Here is an 18,653-nt window from a genome sequence, read left to right on the forward strand (position 1 = left end):
TAAATGAAATTGGATTAACTATTTATAAATATTAATGGGTTTAAAAGAAAATTAAAACTCAATGATCCTACAAATATCTCTAGACAGGCAGAAGGGTTGTAAGGCTTAAAAGTAATGAACATAAAACTGTCAGTTGTCATCCAAAATGAATTGCAATGTTTTGCTGGATTTATCTCAACATGTTTCAAAAACAATAATTCAATTGTTGCTCATGTAAGCTATGCCAACCCCAAAATTCATAAAAGGTGTTTTTACCTAAACCAGCAACCCCCGAAAATCCGACAGCTCGGAAGCCATTAGCAGGCAGTTGGGAGACAGTGGAGACGTTGCCTCACTTGTAAAGAAAATGAACCGATGTCTGTTACACCAACAATGTAGGAAGAACTACGAGCGCATATGGAGATTTGGCCTTATTTCTTGATTAATCTCAAGACATCACCAACGAGATGCAAGGAACCAGTTACAAGGACCTAATCAATCAAGATAAGGGAATTATAAAACCCAAGAGAAACACAAACGAAGTGAGAGTTGTAAGCATTAAAGAAAAGAAAAAGCTACAACTGAACCACAACCTCGATGCTTTTTCACTAAGACCAAGGAGTATAAGGATATGCCTATAGGCTTTAGTTAAGTTTTTGCCGAGTTCTCCCTACCTAGGTTGACACTCATATTCAACACATATTCGGACATGGGTGTTGGATATGATCCTCTAAATATATGAAAAACTTCTAAAAAATTGAGTATATCTGACATTCATCGATCAGGTACTTTTCTGACAAATTATTCACTAAGCCTAACCAATTATTCCCAAGACAGTAGGCTACAAGTATTATATTAAAGACTCAGCAATTTAATCGACACAGATATCAACCATCATAAAAGACAACTCACAGGAGATCATCCATACTTTACTCTCAATTCAATAATAAAATAATGTTTCAGAGGAACAAGAGCCACTCAATGGCTCGATTCATGCATAATCCTACACGTTCCAATATCCTGCAAGGTTTTACAAGCTACACTTTCAACCACCACATCAAAACAAAGTAAGAATGCTAAGTTCTGAGACTATATCCAGGAACTCGATGTAAAGTACTCTAACCTTGTTATATATAAGAGGCAGGCAAATATTTGCAACAGCAAGCTTATAATCTCAAGCAAATATAATCCACAAAACACAACCATTACCTGAAAACGAACAAATCGATCCTTCTGGGCAGTATCCCTGAGCCATTTAATAGCTGATGGTAGAGAAGAAAAGATAGAACTGTTTTTACAACCCATAACGCTCATTCCTGTATCATCTTTCATTTCTTCACAAGCTTGGTCTGTGTTACTGGGCTCCCCTCCTAGTATATGGAGGAACCAATCATTATAAACCAAACCGAATTAGAGCACCCTCAGTTATGCTCCATGTCCACAATAAATTTGCACATTTTGTGATGATCATAAATAAAATCAGTTCACTTATATCATCAAACAGAAAAAGAGATTTGAATCCCAAGGAAGTAAATCCCATTGGAAATCAAAATATGGGGAAAAAAAAAACTTGAAACATTATGCGATGAAAAAGGTTGCAGTCTTAATTAGTTTAAAATTACAAATTCAACATAACTCACAAACTATGAATTTTGGGAAAATACGAAGAATGTGATGCCATGCATTAGACTGGTACCTTTATCACTCTGCATAAGGCTTTCCCATGCTCTTTGAAGAGCAAATTGCCATGACAAATCAACTTGAGGATCAATTGTGGGTAAAGCCTGGGATCCAACCTTGTGATACACGGATATGTTTGGCACAAAGAGAGCCTTCTTGAAGCAGACACCTGAAGTATCAATTAATAGATTTTAGACTAAAACAGTACAATAAAGGATTAAAGCACCTGAACGTAACCATTCCCCTAAAACACCAGATCTTTCATGAACTTTAAAAGAATTTACAATGCTTTCCATCATATGGATGTAAAATTCTATCCAAGAGAACATATCTAAATATGCCTCTAACTCAAGTAATTACCATGGCTGGCACATGTCCTCATCAAGCGAGGCAGAAGCAACTGAGGATCTCGCACTGACATACAATTGAATAGCAGAATCTGCAAGCGATTCTCAAAAGCTTAAGTCCAGTATCATCAAGATGCAGCCCAAATCTATTGTACAGCTTGAAGTTTAGAAAAGCACGAAAATATAAATAAGGTGTGCATGCATGTATATTTGAAAAAAGTAGCAACAGTTTACAGCCAGATGCTCAAGGAATTATCAAAATATACATTTACTTTTGCCTCAAGTTATGTTTGAGCTTTATAAACTCAATAATCAAATTTCTGAAGCTTTCTGAAAAACCAAATAGCCTCCTAGGTTTAGATTATCCTTCATACTATTACTCATAAACAAAATAAAAGTCAGCACCAAACTCTACATGTTTGATTGCTTCTTTTGACTTGCTAAAATAGAAAAGGTTGAACAGTGGATATAAAGAGATCAAAACAAAACTGATGCCTGTAAGGACAGAGTACTCTCAATTACATCTAAGTTTTTAAAACTGTGGAGAAGAGCAGGGCACTCTACCTGGGCAGTATCCTTCTTAGATCCTTCATCCATATGCTGCTGCGGCTGATAATTCAGGTTAGATAGGTGATTATCATCCCTAGTGCAAAGAGAAAACCACCTTGCACACGCTTCCATGCTTTCAGGACTGTGGGCTCCATCCAAATAAAAAACCAGATTTCCAGGGCTTTCAATGTCAGGGACAATCTGAGCCCGCCCTTGCAAACTTGCTGTGGTTAGGCCCTTAATAAATGGTTCAGGTAATGGACCCTATTCCAAGGAAATAAATAACTTTTAAGCAAATGGAAATTGGAATGCAGAGAAAGTCTCCAATAAATAGAACCTACTGTTTGATTGAAATTGATAATAGGATGACCAGTCCTCTGAAGCCAAGTAGAACACAGTGCAACAGCAAGACCAGCATTCAAATATTGATGTTCACCTTCAAGTGCAAGTTTTAGACCATTCAGCAAATTCACATTTAGTGGATGTGCTACTTGAAGGTTTACCTGTTAAGAACATAATCATATTCATGTCCTTCCAGAACAAGGCAATATCCAGAATTTGAATATAAGTTGAGTCATGCATTCAAATTCTTTGCATCAGGAAACTCAGAAATGAAAGTGTTATGCAACATACATTCAACTTTGAAGCTTTCTCTTCAAGCACATGCATTGCCTCATCAGGTTGAGGTACAGTAAAGGCCGGGATTTCATGCTGCACCAGAAAAAGTACTAACATAAAGATTTTGCTCGATAAGATGGAAAGAAAATTAGAAAGATGAAAAATTGGAGAAAAGCAGAAAAATAGAAAATACATTGTTCCTTTCCATTGGTATGCTTGGTAGGAAAGACAGAAAAATGAAATGAAAGATAATTTTATTTTTATCTATGGCTTGGTAGCATTGGAAAATGAAAATTTAAAAAAAAAAATACTTAATCTTGTAAATATGCACACTTAACTCGCATCTCCCTCGCTCTCTCTCCTCTTATCATTATAATTTGGAATGATTTGCTTTTTATGTATTAGAATAGAAAATAGTCATCTTTCCTATTTTCTTTTCTTTCACCTTATTTCCTACCAAGCATACACAATTTACTTTCTTTTCACTTTCCCACTTTTCATCCTTCTACTTTTCCATTCAACCAAGCACACCCAAGAAAAAGGAAATAGATTTAAATTATGTTGCAAAACTGGAACAGAGTCTTATCATATGCTTTAAATCGATGTGGTTCTAAAAGTAAAAGCACCTTAAAAATACCAGCCTTCTCCCCAGCAATTTCTCCCAGAGTATTTCCTGTTTATGGCATCCAAAAGAGGAAAGAAAGCAAACTCTAGCATTAGCTTTAATTATTCTGAAAGAAGCAAGTTATTTTGACATACATGGATACACCAAATGACAAAATACACAAGTAATTATTCACGTAGCTTAGAAAGTTAGTATATAGGGATATGAAGCAGATTTCTGAGTCTAAATTGAGAAAGATGATAGACAACACTAGAACAAGTGTAACTGTATTTTTTTCATTTAGTTCTGCATAATTTATTTGTTCTCCGGATAATGAAATCTCACAGATATGCTGGAAATATAGCTGTCAACATTAGGCTCAAAAAATCTTTGATGTCACAATTTTACTGCACAATGTTAAAAATAATGGAATACAAAATGAAATGTCTCTGTTACTCAGGGATCTTGTTCAATAACTTTACAAAGATATTCAGAGATCTTTCACTTATATTAATTATGAACGTTCATGAGAAGTTAACTAAAGTTATATAATACTAACCAAGAATCTCCATGTGATCATACCCAAGGGAAGATATACCACACACAATAGGTTTTTCAACCTGAAAAAAAAAGACACATTGACAAAAAATTAGAACAAGATAGGCATTAGCTTTATATTCTAGCACCACAATGGCCAGAAATGATAAGCTTAGCTTGGCAGATATGTAGAGTATTTGTGAACAAAATTAGAAAAATACCACATTGGTTGCATCAAACCTTCCACCCAAACCAACCTCCAGAATTGCAACATCAACCTTCACAGACAATTTAAAGGCAATCAATATTTGCACTTCATAGCAGAGGATGATCATGAAATGGTAGAAGCAACATGGGAACAGCTTCATTTAGAAGGATCATAACACACATCAAACCTGCTCTGCTGCAAATATCTTAAAGGCAAGCAAGGCCAGGAAGCGAAAGTATGTAGGCATTGGTACATCATCATTGGTTTCTTCCTACGAATCAACGAAAAAAGTTAAGTAGGATTAAACACATTGTTCAAAGGAAAAGCCCAAAATAAAAGACAATACTGTTTATTCAATGATAAATATGTAACTGGACTGAGAGAGAAATGATACTGCAGATGATGCTGTTTCAAGTTGTCAAAAAGGCAGAGAGTCCAGGCAAGTCCATGCGGACTATTCAAGTTTGTTTGAAATGCTACAGAACTCAATTCTTATTCCTTCTACTAGACTGATTGGCTAGAGAAGCCCTAACTTCCTATTGACCCATTCCAAATTCTAAAAAAACTATTCCTCCGCCCCCCCCCCAAAAAAAAGAAAAACAAAAAAAGTCATCATATGCACCATGCATGACTATTAGCTTTTAGTCTGATGATGCTTTGTTGAAGACAAATACTAGGAGAAATAACTTAGAAAATTCTAATAAATAATTTAAGACTAATTCTTGTACTATACTAGTTGACGAAATAGGAAGTCCTTATTGTAGAGCCAAATACTTACTACTTAGGACAGACAATAATTGATGTTAAAAAAATAAAAAAACCAACTTAATAACATAGAGAAAGGCAAGTATAATTGTAGAAGACTCCAGCAGGACGGAACACTAGTGTGGATGTACCTTCAGCCTATCATAGCACCACCAGAAATATTCCAAGAATTTCTCCTCACTTATCTCCAAACTGAAACAGCCAAGAAAGACAAGAAATGAACAATACTATCAACGCCTAAAATTATAAATACTCATAGATAGCAGTAGTTAGCCAACATTAATTATAGAAAGCTTTAAAAAATTATAGACAATAACTTAACTTCCTACATAAGATCAATTAAATAGACAAACCACCCATTTGAAACGCTTACCCATCCAGTCGAAACCTTTCACGAACATCAATAAGATGAGGAGATGTGAAAAGTCCAGTTCGAAACCCACAATTACGTAATATAGATTCAGCAAACGTGCATGTTGATCCCTTTTCAAATTTCCAAATGAAGAGGGAATCAGTATATCAATTCATATGCTATATACAAACATGATAGAAGAATTAAGTTACATTGAAGCCAACTAGACCGAAATAGTACCAATGCCTATAAGGCCGAGTGCTAAGGAGCTCGGTACCGGCATCCGTTCAAGTCTTGCAAAAGGAGAAAGTATGTGTTGGGGGAGTTTTCCCACCTCAGGGTTAACCCAGCTTAACTCAGAATAGTCGGGGCCAATGTGACTACTGATACCAGGTCTTAGACAAAAAAAAAAAAAACTAGTAGAAAATAGTGGCAAATGCGAGGACGAAGCTACAGATAAATGCAGCATACAAAAGAAAAAAAAAAGAAACAGGAAAAGATTCTTAAAGTTAATTAACTAAAATTAATGAGTTTCAGAGAGAGAAAATTTTCAATACCTTTCCTTTAGTGCCAGCAACATGGATGATTTTCAACTGTGAAATTGCCTCATCCAGTTCCAAAATCTATAATCCATTCAACAATCAGCATAATTTTAAACTCTAAAAAAATCAATTTCTGAAAAGAATTCAATCAAAACAAAACCAAATTACTTTCAAATAATCAAAGAGCAAGTCGTAGCGGTCCCCTTTATTACTCTTGTCAGCACGGCTCTTTTTCGTTATCAACGACGACAAGGCATCCAACGTCGATTGGTATCGATCCGCCGCAGACTCCATCGATCCTCCTACAATAAAACAAAACAGAAAATCATAAAAACTGGGGAAAAAAACAGTTTTTCAATCTTCTTCTTTTTTTACCTTTGGCCATTGGGATATTTTTGATTTGGATGGATGAAAGGATTGGGGAAATGAGAGGAGGCGTTGAGAAGCGAAGACCAAGAGATGATGAGATTGGGATTGGGTGGGATTGGGATTGGGATTGGAGGGTTGAGAAATTTTAACGCAAGGAACCACATTCGCCAATAGTGACATCGTTTTGTTTTTGTTTGTGGGTTGGTCGCAGACAAAGATTGCCCACTATCTTTTATCATATTTTATTCTTTTATATACATAAATTTTTTTATTAAAAGGCTCCTAAACCATAGGATTTTTTAAATCTTTCCTTTTGCAATATCATTTGGCAGTCAAAATAAACAAAAACCATAAACAACCAAAAACAAAACAACAAATCAAATGAACAACTTTCCACATTGAAGTAGACTTATAAGCAATCAACCTCTTCATGCTAGATAACGATTATATAGGATTTTTCCTCCTAAATTTTGCTTATAGTATTAGTATGTTTCACGAGTCAAATCATTTCAAGCAAATTAAATGAGTCTTATTTGATTAGTTGACTTCCGGCACAATGATAATTTAATCCATGACTTGTGACACTAGATCATACATATAAGTAAGATGATCTTAGATAGAAAACTTAAGTGCAAATACTACAAAGGAGAAGTTGTAGGAACCTCAACTCTAGATATCGTCCCCATACTCTAGACCTTGGATCATCTGAATCACTATATCTGATCGATTACTAGCCTACCAAGCGAATAGGTCTAAACAAAATTTTGTTGATTGGGTTGATATTGTTGTGAGATCAACGATACCCCAATGGCCTCATCATATACTTTCCTATATTTGATATTCAATGATTGCTTTAAAAGAATGAGATAAACCACCAGATTCAAAATTTAAAAGAATGAGTTGATTATCTAGAAATAACCACAAGCCACTGCTAAGCAATTTCAACTTGTCTTTTTCATATTTAAAACAAAAAGATTAATGAATAAATAAAAAGTTCATTTCCATATTTAAATTGAGCTATTTTGAGAAGTTAAACTAAGATGTTTTTTTTGTAATGGGCAGTGTAATTCATTAAATAGATAATTTTTTTTAAGAAAATTTATTAATTCATTCAATGAATGAGACCATACAACTTGGGAGAATAACAAACACCCGTTGTAGGCGGTAAAAGACAAACTCCATCAACACAACAAAGGCTTCAACTTCAACATTAATAGAACATTATGTCACGTTGACAATTGGCTCTGTCACAACATATCTGGAGTGATTGCAAGTACTTTAATACAAGAAGAAAATCAGTCATGGATGGTCCAAAGAGGCAGGCATAAATCGGCAAAAGAACCGAGCATCCACCAAACTAGAGAGGATGACGACAAAACTAACCTTAAAATCACTCGCAAAAGCAAGAATAAAAGGCATACTCTAAGAGTAAACAAAAAACTTCTAAAAGTTAAGACTTATTAAATAATGGAAAAATAAACAAAAAACATATAAAACTTAAGACATCACAGATCCAAACCAACTAATGAAATCATTTATTATTCTGAAACACTCTCAAAATAAAAACAAATTAAGAATTCAACGAAGAGCCACCCACTTTCTAAAAGAAACTGTCGGTGGTCGGTAGTGTTTTAGCAATAATAGGCATCGTCATTTGTCCATAGCAACTTGTGAAGACAATAAAAATACCCACAAAATAGATTTGCAAAGTGAAAAGAAAGAAGGCACATTGAGTAAATGAGAAGAAAAAAAGAAAAATAAGGTTAACGGTCAGGAAAAAATTAAGCATTCTTATGTCATTTTCATTCATTCTTGGTCACTTTCCAAGCTCAAAATTTCACTAAAGGTCAATCTAATTTACACAAGTTCATTTTAACTTCACTTACCTAGCAAATTCCATCTCTTCCTATATATCTAATTCTCCCTTGTTCTCCTGCTAGGCAGATTTGACCTACTTCCACTAAAATACATATATCTTTTAGTGCAAAATTTATATAAGGTTTTATTTGTTTCTCTTGAAAATAGACTTCTTAATCATTTCATACATATAAAATTTGTCTATTAATTATTTTTTTTATAATTTTTAATGAATTTTTAAAGTTAGAACAGGAAAGCTCGAAATCATTCTAACCTTATCTCCCTAAAATTAATATATCTCATAATTTACAATTCTATTATTTACACCATTTTTTTATATAATACTAGACTCAATAGGATTTAATCTCATATTTGTTAAAACCTCTAACTCAAATTTTAAAATTTTTGGTAAAATTTCAAAGTTAAGCTACTGTTGCTGTCCAGAAACTGTTTTAGTAAAAATATTTACTTTTATAATCATTATACTTTTGATTACTATTTAGTTTAATCATTTAGATTTATATGCTGATAAAATATTCATTTATTTACCTTAATGCTTCTCATAATACAAATTATATTTCTCTCTCACTTGAAAACTTAGTATTTTTACATATCATACTTCATTAATACTTTCTATCTCTACTATTTTAATTAAAATATAATTTCTTTCAACTCAACTCATTAAAATACATGTAAAGTTAATAAGAAAACTTACTTCTTTTAACAAGAATTTCTTCTTTTTTGCTTCTCTTCCATTTCTCTCTCAACTTCATCATTATTCTTCTCTTTTTTCTAATATTCTTCACTTCTTACTAATTTCTTGTTTCTAAATTGTTCTTCATACTCTTTAGAATTTCTACTTCATTTTTACTAGGGTAGAATAGGGGAATGGCATGACAAAGGACCAAATTGTAACAAAATAAAAACTTCCTCTTTATATATATAAGCTAACGTGAGAAGCATAGAAAGATGAGAGAATTCTCTACGTTTTTCCATGAAAATATCTTATTAAATTAATTAATTAAAATATTAAAATACAATATAAAATATCTTATAATAATTAGAATATTCCACCAATCACATTTCAATACCAAATATTCATCATAATAATTATCTTGATTGAAAATGACTATTTTACCCTTGTAATATCTCAATATTCACTTCTATGTCAATTCTCATTTTGGTAAAATTGCAATTGAGTCCTTTTTATTTTGTACTTCTTCAATTTGGTGCTTTTTCACCAATTCATTCTACTTTTTTTCCTTTCCTCCTTTAAGATATTTGGCTTTTAGTCCTTCAACTTTTTTTGTATTTATATTTTTTCCTCATAATTTTTAAATATTTACACTAAGGTCACAGTACTTCTTCATATTTTTTATGATTTAGTCCCTTCCTTAATTTAATACACCATGTCATACTTCTTGATTCAACTTTCTTTAGTAACCTAGGACTTTCACTTTCTTTGATCTTAATATCTTATTTCACTAAAAATCTATCACATATTGTTTACGACTAAGAGGGTTTTAAGGATGTTACAATTAGTTTAAGGTGTATTTAATGTTAATAATTGATGTACTAATTTGATTTTTAATGTTTGACTATGAACTTGAGGCAAAAATCATGATTGAGACATCTGAGGCCAAGGGGAATGGAAAGGTTTCAAAGGCGTTGCAAATTTCGATTTGTGTTGGCTTAATTTGATTTTGTGATATATGTTTTGATTAATTAATTTAACTTAGGAATGATTGATTATGGTTTATGTAAAGTTGGTGTTTAGCTACATGCATGTTAACATATGCTTAATTAATGTTTAGTGATGAGTTATGAGAATCCATAGTATTGATTTATGAATTATAATTATTATAAATAAATGAGACATCTGTATTCGGATATAATTAGCATGTCATAGGATTATTTGTGTTGGATGTCCATAGTGGAAATTCACCTAATTTAAGAAGAAATTGAAAAAAAAAACTAATAACATAAGAAGAAGAAGAAGAAGAAGAAGAAGAGATTGTAAAATCCCTCTCAAAGTTTCCAATGGCCCCAATACAACTGACCCCAAAAATAAACCAGCAGTACCAACGACAAGTGCTCCAGCCACCACCATTTGCACCACCATTAAACTGGGTCAGGGTTTTTCTCCCCAATATTCTTTTTCTTCTTCTTCTCTCAGTTGCTGCTGTTGTGGATAAATTTCAACCTCTCCCCAACACTTGCACAGCCAAATATATACTTTACTAATTTTTTCAAGGCTAAATTTTGTCCCACAGAGAAACTTCTTCTTGAAATACTCAATAACCAAAACAAAAAAAAAGGATTCTAATACATAAGTAACCAAAACCAAAAACAAATATTGAAGGACAATAAGAAGAATAAAGCATGAGAAAGAGAGAAAGATATGGGTTTTTAGTATTTTTCCAATTTCTAAATCCTAATTTTGGTTTCAATTTCTTTTTATTGTTTTCTCCTTTCAATTCAAAGTGATTAGATAGAAGAAGCAAATAAGGCGAAAAAGAAAAACACTCAACACAGAGAAGAAGAAAAAGAAAAAAAGAGCTTTCCCATTGTTTTTCTTTTTCAGATATGAATTTTTTTTTCGTCGCTTCCACATGGGATGTCAACATGGCAAGTTAATGGGCCACCAAAAAGCATTAACGGGTCATCTCAACTTTTTGTTACGTCTATAACGGTACCTACTGTTTTGTTATTTTTTAAAAGTTGAGTGACTGAATTAATTAAAATCAGAGTGACTGTTTTATTAACTATCAAAAAATTGAGTGACTCTTGGTACAATATACCCAATGAGAAAACCGGCACGTTTTACATCAGCATTGAACGACAAAACATGTATAGTGTCGTTCACTTCACAGCAGGCTCTTTAAACATGCCGATCGACAAATCCGACCCGGACCCGAACCCGAACCAATCTAAAGCGAGCAAATTTCGATGGGGGGAGCTAGAGGAAGACGACAATCTTGACTTTTTGTTACCGCCCAAGGAAGTGATCGGACCTGATGAAAACGGGATCAAGAAAGTGATCGAATACAAGTTCAACGACGAAGGCAATAAGGTGAAAATAACGACGACGACCCGAGTCCGAAAGCTAGCCAAGGCCCGATTGAATAAACGGGCTCTGGAGAGAAGGAATTGGGAGAAATTCGGTGATGCCGTGCGTGAAGATGTGGGGAGTCGCCTCACCATGGTTTCCACTGAAGAAATCATTCTCGAACGACCTAGAACCCCTGGTTTGATTCTCGATTCTCATTCTCTCCCTTTTTCTTTTATTATTGTTTTCATTTCTTCTAGATTTGATGAATGGGATGGAAATGGACTGTGTGCATTCGGATATTTGTCGATATTTGATCTGCTTTTTGCGGGGATTTCGAATTCAGATATTCTAAGTAACAACTGATATCTAAAATTTGTGATTTCAGATTTAGATATCCTATTTCTTGCGGTGTCCGATAATATTCGAGTTCATATAATATTTGATCAAGGAATTTTTTATTTAATTTTTCTATGGAAATTTTTTGATAGAATTGGTGTTTGAACAAATAATATTCTTGCAGAATTAAAAGCTAGAACTTGCGATTTTATCGAATAATAAATTGCCTAAGTTTGTGAACAACCTTTGCCTAACTGCAAGCGTATTGCGTTGTATGAGAGCTTGGTTTCGATTAGCCAATCACATACCGGCTTGTTAGTGGCCTTTTTTCACAGTGAAAAACATCTCTATGAGCCATTAGCTACATTCTTCGGATGCATGATTTTGTATTCGTATTTCCGCACTTACCTTACTAGCTGTGGAAACTGAAATTCCGCTCCTATTTTTGTTCAATCACTTGATTTTTTGTCTTAAAGTTTAATGCTTGCATATTTTTTTTCGGTTTCGTGTTTCATTCGAACACAATGGCTCTGAATGGCTGTTTGTTTCATGTGGACTGGCCATGAGGCCACCAATAGTATTGTGCATTGTTGGCATTTCATTGTTAAAACTGCAAAACCGAATTCTTGGTTTCGTCCCAAGGCCATAAGCAACATTCAAGACATGTGTTTCCCGCACTTCATGTTTCTAAGTCTAGACATTGAAGGTTTCTATCATGATGAAGACTATGTTAGAATTGCTGGAAGACGTTCATAGTTAAATTAGGTTGTAAACTTCTCAACTTTCGGTTTCTATCATTAGTTCATCTTTTGGATGTCTAAACTTCTGAAACACAGAGTTAATATTAACAGGTACGAAAGCCGAAGAAATAAAGGTACCAGGGGACAGCTTGGCTCAGCTAAGCAAAGGTGGTGCTGTTCTCATGGTGTGCCGCACATGTGGTAAGAAAGGTGATCACTGGACTTCCAAATGTCCATACAAGGATCTTGCTGCTCCGGTTGAAACCTTTGTCGATAAACCTGTGGCATCTGAGGCCTCTGTGGCTGCTTCTGGATCTGGAAAGGGAGCTTATGTTCCACCAAGCATGAGAGCAGGTGCCGAGAGAACTGCTGGATCAGATATGAGACGTAGGAATGATGAAAACTCAGTGAGGGTAACAAACTTATCTGAGGATACACGGGAACCCGACTTGCTTGAGCTATTCCGTCCATTTGGTGCCGTGACTCGCGTGTATGTTGCTATGGATCAGAAGACGGGCACAAGTCGAGGCTTCGGTTTTGTTAACTTTGTAAATCGAGAGGATGCACAAAGAGCTATTAACAAGCTCAATGGCTACGGTTACGACAATCTCATCCTTCGAGTTGAATGGGCCACACCAAGAGCAAACTAGAATTCATTCAGTTGCAATTCACTCTGTAAGTGCAGATTTTAACCATTTTTTTCTTTAAATTATTTTCCCCGATTTATTTATGTAAGTTGATTCCATGGTTGGCATTTGTGTCAATGTTATCATTTTTTTTACTCAAGTGTAAACAGGAGAAAGAAAGTGCTCTTTTGTTTTTCTCAAATAATAAAAGATTAACAAAATTCTCAATGTTACTTAGATTTTGTTGAATGTTTGTATGCTTGATTTTCTTTTTCTAAATTTATACATGATTTAATGTACAAATATATAAAAATACATATTTGTACAAAAATTATATAAAGATACAACATTTTAAATAGAGATGGCAAAACTTAAACCGCTCATGGATTTCAAACCAATTTGCTCCGGATGAAACAATTTTTAAAAAATAAATTCTAATTGGTTAAAAAATCTTGAATAATCTATTATAAATTCTGATCATATCTGTTCTTTTTAACACAATATTTAAAACTATTCATAGTCCCTTTGCAACCCATAGATAAGAAGATAATATGCCTTAATACACTCGAAATAAAATTCAATCGGCCAAATTTGTTACACCTATGTATTGCTCAAATTTAAATTTCTTCGATTAGGTTTAATTATACTAATATATTAGTCTTATCTAATGTTAATTATAGATAAAAATACATTAAACTCACCAACTACTCAAGCTAAATATTAGTATACTGACTCCAAGTATCTTTTAAAAAAGACGGCCAAACTGAAACTAATAAATAGCTTATTTAATTGCCCCAGAAACCATACATTTCAGCATCAAGAAAACATAGTTCCTTTATACACAGAACCAAAAAAGGCATTTCCAGTTCTAACTAATATATTACCCACATGTAAATACATAACAATCCACTCCAAATATTTGGATGGTATGGATGGTATGCCCCCAGAAACACCCCCAAACACACTTACCCGTTGATTGCCAATCAACGTCTCCGAACTCGCCTGCCATTTGGATTCATCGGTTCTGCTGCTGGACCTTCTGCTGCAAGATCCATCCCGTATACACTGCTGACACTCCTCTTCCGACTTGAAAGCAGACTCGAGCTCTCCTCGCTGGATGCAAAGGCCTTCAACATCTCCGATAACAAAGATGGACAACATTCCTCCAAGTGCTTGAACCCTTCTGATTGCATCACCGCTGCAGAATAACGGAAATTTACATTAGCTTATGCATTACCATTGCCAAACAAGAAAATATGTTAGTTTGTAATGTAATACTAATTCCAACTTTTCAACAGAACCAGGTTCATGTGATAAAAAATGATCTATCACAATCACTTTCCATTGTCCTCGGAACAAACACATTCAGAGCTTGTCAACGATTGACCGGCCAAGCATAGAATTGACTGAAAGAGACAAATGACTAACTGGTGCATCCAACCAAAATAATTTCACTTTACTACGAACAAATTTTCAGGGATAAATTCCAACATCTGAAGTATTTAACAGTTTTGAGCACACAACTTGCTATGCCTAGACCAATATACAATATCATGCACTAATTCGTTTCCCAGCATTTTGCAGAACAGTTTTATCTAAAAATTTCAAGTACCAAACTGCTTGGAGGTTAAGTGATTAGGTGCATTAACCTTGAGGAGGGTTTTGTACTTGAAATACAGGCATCTATCGAGAGTTAGACATGCATAGGAAAGCAGACTTCTGAAATGCAAACAATACAAAAACCCAAGTTTACATAACCTGGAATTTGCACCGGTAGTATTTTGAACACGCACCTCCCAAGTTTGACGGAGTTGCAGCAAATTTTAAACATATGGCCTTAAGCTGTGCACAATGGTGCTGCTCAGCAAGTGCAAGGGTTGTTGCCACCGTATCAGCATTAAGTTCTTCACACAATTTTGCCTCACACAACACTTTGAGTCTATCTAAATTGTACAGATCAGCAGCAGCCAAAAGATGCTGAACCATGTTGGTAGATGTACACATAGATGTGGAGTCTACAATTTCTTGTACATCAGGAAGCTTGTCGGTATAAATAAACAAGAGCATTGCCTGGAAGAACAAGAAGAAGAACAGGTAAGGGTAATGACGAATTCTCATTTGAGATGATATTCATTAGCCAATAAATGAAAAAGCACATCAACATAACTAAAATCTATACTTGGATCTTCACATCAAGGCAAATATAAGAACCACAATTTGTTGAATCCTATTTCTAATCAAATGAATTATGAAGAATCACATTATTTCAAGGGTTTGCTTGTGCAATATGCTTAATTTTAGGTTCATTCTTCAAAGTCCAAAAGAAACTAAAAGAAAGCATCACCTTGAAGATAGAAGACTCAAAATCTTTCATTACTTCTTTATCCAAATGAATTCTCATTTGAGTTGATCCTTTCATTAGCCAATGAATGAAAAAGCACATCTATATAACTAAAATCTACACTTGAATCTTCACATCCAAGCAAATATAAGAACTACAGTTTATTGAACCTTATTTCTATTTCAATTAATTGAGAAGAATCATATATTTATTTCAAGGGTTTCCTTATGCAATATACTTAATTGTTGGTTATTCTTCGAAGTCCAAAACCAAAAGAAAGTAAAAGGAAGCATCACCTTGAAGATAGAAGGCTCAAAATCTTTTACTACTATTTTATCCAAGTTAGGGTCCCCAACGAGCCCAAAAAACTGTGCTTTAAAAACAGGTGAACGTGCAGCAAGGATCAACTTATGTGCTTTAAATGTCTCATCACCAACTTGAAACATTATATCACACCCAACTTCGGATTCTAACAAAGCTCTAAGATTCTGACCCATGTCTGATGGCGGTACAGGAATAGAAGACAGTTTTGGTCCCTCAAGGCGAGTTCTGACTACTCCAACAGTGCAGTTCATGATTAGGCAATCATCCTTAATGTAGTCAGAACTTTCTAAAGTTGTTCTTCTAAAGAATCGTTTGTAGCCCCTGAATGCACGGAAGAAAGGAGGTAAAAGCAATATAATATGCACATATTATGGAATAAATATTATAGTAAAGCTGAAAGAAACTTAGATGCTCAAAATCACATATTTCAACAACAACATAGATGAACATGAAACATTGAAAGTTATATTAAAGGAAATCACCAATAAAACACTTCTTCTAAAAGAGAAAAGTTACTGGTTTCTGCCCCTAGAACCATTTTCCTTTTTCTTGTTTCAATCATTGCCTCACTGGGTCTTGTCCCAGGCTCACTTAAGTTATACTAAAAGCTTCTATGTGGTTTTTAGCTTATATGAGTTCATAATTCTCAGACACCTTAAATTGGTGCAATGCTTCGATCCTCAAAAATAAATGTAGGAGAATTTGCCAAAAAAATGTAACCCTACCAAACGCTTAATAACAACTCCATTGAACCTTACGGAAAAATAACTACAATTCAAAGTGACTACACAAATGTCTCAAAATCTATATAAAACAATTATTTTCGTATCAACATATAGCTTAAACACAATAATGACATGGGAAATTTAACGACCACAAATTTAACGACCACACACGAATTGCTGAACCTCCATTTTCGATCAAAATTCACCGACATATAGAACCATTTAATCACTATAATGTAAATAAAAGCAAGTACCCAATAAATTATAAAATCATTCTCCCAATACACATATATATAGAGTTTCAAAAAAGAACATAAAGTTATGAACCAAACTCCTAAAGTCTAAACCAAAATTATTACCACATGCTTCCTCTGTACTTCAACGTATAAGGCCCACTCTCCAACGCTCTGTCAAAGTGACTATGAACCTTATGCTTCCCTTTCCCGCTCTGGTCAACAAGGGTGAGCTCGAAAAGCGCTCGAACATCCGTACCTTCGCTAGCCAAGGCAATGAAAACCGAAACATACATCGCACTATCCTCCGGATTTTTACCGTCGGGGTAAAAATAAATCGCCCAATCGTAGCCTCCAACCGTAAAAATATCGCTTTGTATACATTTCCCGGCACCCATCCCTTTCGCCAACGAGTAACCCTTGATCGTGAATTGGTGTGACCCGTTCACCGTCTCACTCACCGATTTCGATTCCGAATCCTTGAAATCTTCCATGTTGCTTTTCTTTCTTTTTTTCATTGAGTTCCCCAAAACCCTAACCCTAGAAATTGCATTTCTTGGGTAAATTTGGAGAAATAAGAGAGGGTAAAATGTGGAAAATAAGAGGTTAAGGCTATTTCCTTATAAAAATAGAGGTGACGGTGATTGTGGTGGCAGCAGCGACAACAGCAGCGGCGGCGATAAAATGACCGGAGGGGAAATGTTAAAGAGGTTTCTTAGAGTTTTTTTTTTCCTTTTTTTCCTGCTTCGGTGGAATTTGGGGGTTGGTTAACGGGATTTGTGTATGCAATATATATTTTTTAAACAAAAGTAGCAATTTTTTATGATGTAAAAAAGTAAATAATAAATGGCTAATATACTAAAAAGCCCTTAAACTACTACTAAACTTTTTTCCGATCTATAAAAACTTATACTTCTTTTAACACATTGGAATCAAGTTGATCAAATGATTATTTAGATGCATTTGAAATTTAAAATATATAAAATTTATAAATTTATAATAAAAAATCAAATTTTATAATACCAGATTTTATAAAATATCAAATTTTATGTATTTTAAATTTAATAATAATATAAAATATGATAATTTATAAAAAAAATTAAAAATATATAAAATTAATTTAAAAAAAAAGTTTGGAATGAATCTAATTCGTGGATCGGGTTCCGTTCAGGCTTAAGAATGATATTAACATACTTTATACTTGCTTAAGCTCAGCCCGGCCCAAAAGACGGACTTAAAATTTTGCCCAAGCCCTACTATATTTGTAAATAACTAATCTAAGTTCGTTTTAGGCCCACTCATATTATTTTTTAAAATATATATTTATATTATTTTTAATTTAATATTTCTATTTATTAAAATTTTATATTTAGTTATCTTAACAGTTTTTAATGATTACATTATAGTAGTATTATATATTACTATAGATTTAATTTTTATGTGTTATAAATTATATAATATAAAATATTACAAACTTAAAAATGAATTGGGTCGAGCCGGGCTCAGGCTTTGAATGTTGAAGCCCAAGCTCGGCCCATGTTTTAAATATGTCTAATTTTTTCGTCCAAACCCATTTTTCGGGCCTAATATTTTTTTCCAAATCCTCCCAATTTCGGGCGGGCCTTCGGGCTTGGACGGGTAGCTCTCAATCCATGAACAGGTCTAATCTAGTCAAATGATTATCCAAATTCAAATGTATTTGGAGATTAGTTGTCCAGGTTCATTCTAGTGACAAATAATAGTTTTAATATTTTTTTATAATTTTATATAATTTTAAATATTTTATATTTTATATATTTTAAATTTTAAAATAATAATATAAAATTTAAATATGTATATATATAAAAACTAAAAACTTATGTCTAAAAT

At 33.7% G+C, this 18,653-nt stretch overlaps 3 protein-coding genes across 4 annotated transcripts; 1 reads left to right on the plus strand and 2 right to left on the minus strand.

Moving 5' to 3' along the window:
* LOC107962034 (folylpolyglutamate synthase) lies at positions 1–6,774 on the minus strand. The gene is made up of 16 exons (XM_016898253.2): positions 6,557–6,774; positions 6,350–6,483; positions 6,197–6,262; positions 5,661–5,770; positions 5,419–5,479; positions 4,710–4,793; positions 4,536–4,592; positions 4,337–4,397; positions 3,800–3,846; positions 3,189–3,266; positions 2,897–3,058; positions 2,571–2,819; positions 2,020–2,098; positions 1,676–1,828; positions 1,189–1,349; positions 1–470 (listed from the first exon to the last, which is right to left on the minus strand). Exons 1-16 carry the CDS (start codon positions 6,564–6,566, stop codon positions 411–413), a joined length of 1,572 nt encoding a protein of 523 aa, XP_016753742.1. The 5' UTR covers positions 6,567–6,774; the 3' UTR covers positions 1–410.
* A 4,366-nt stretch (positions 6,775–11,140) lies between these two features.
* LOC107962033 (eukaryotic translation initiation factor 3 subunit G) lies at positions 11,141–13,394 on the plus strand. The gene is made up of 2 exons (XM_016898252.2): positions 11,141–11,655; positions 12,647–13,394. The coding sequence occupies exons 1-2, from the start codon at positions 11,256–11,258 to the stop codon at positions 13,183–13,185; spliced, it is 939 nt and encodes a 312-aa protein (XP_016753741.1). The 5' UTR covers positions 11,141–11,255; the 3' UTR covers positions 13,186–13,394.
* Positions 13,395–13,925: 531 nt separating this feature from the next.
* On the minus strand, positions 13,926–17,638 carry LOC107962032 (BTB/POZ and MATH domain-containing protein 3). 2 transcript variants are annotated; one of them, XM_016898248.2, is made up of 4 exons: positions 16,911–17,638; positions 15,799–16,147; positions 14,955–15,231; positions 13,926–14,359 (listed from the first exon to the last, which is right to left on the minus strand). In XM_016898248.2, exons 1-4 carry the CDS (start codon positions 17,300–17,302, stop codon positions 14,145–14,147), a joined length of 1,233 nt encoding a protein of 410 aa, XP_016753737.1. In that variant the 5' UTR covers positions 17,303–17,638; the 3' UTR covers positions 13,926–14,144. The 2 variants fall into 2 exon arrangements, with proteins under 2 accessions (XP_016753737.1, XP_016753740.1); XM_016898251.2 differs by having other exon boundaries at positions 14,920–15,231; positions 16,911–17,560.
* Between the last annotated feature and the right edge of the window lie 1,015 nt (positions 17,639–18,653).

This window comes from Gossypium hirsutum, chromosome A06, assembly GCF_007990345.1.
Source record: "Gossypium hirsutum isolate 1008001.06 chromosome A06, Gossypium_hirsutum_v2.1, whole genome shotgun sequence".
In the NCBI taxonomy this organism is placed as follows: domain Eukaryota; kingdom Viridiplantae; phylum Streptophyta; class Magnoliopsida; order Malvales; family Malvaceae; genus Gossypium; species Gossypium hirsutum.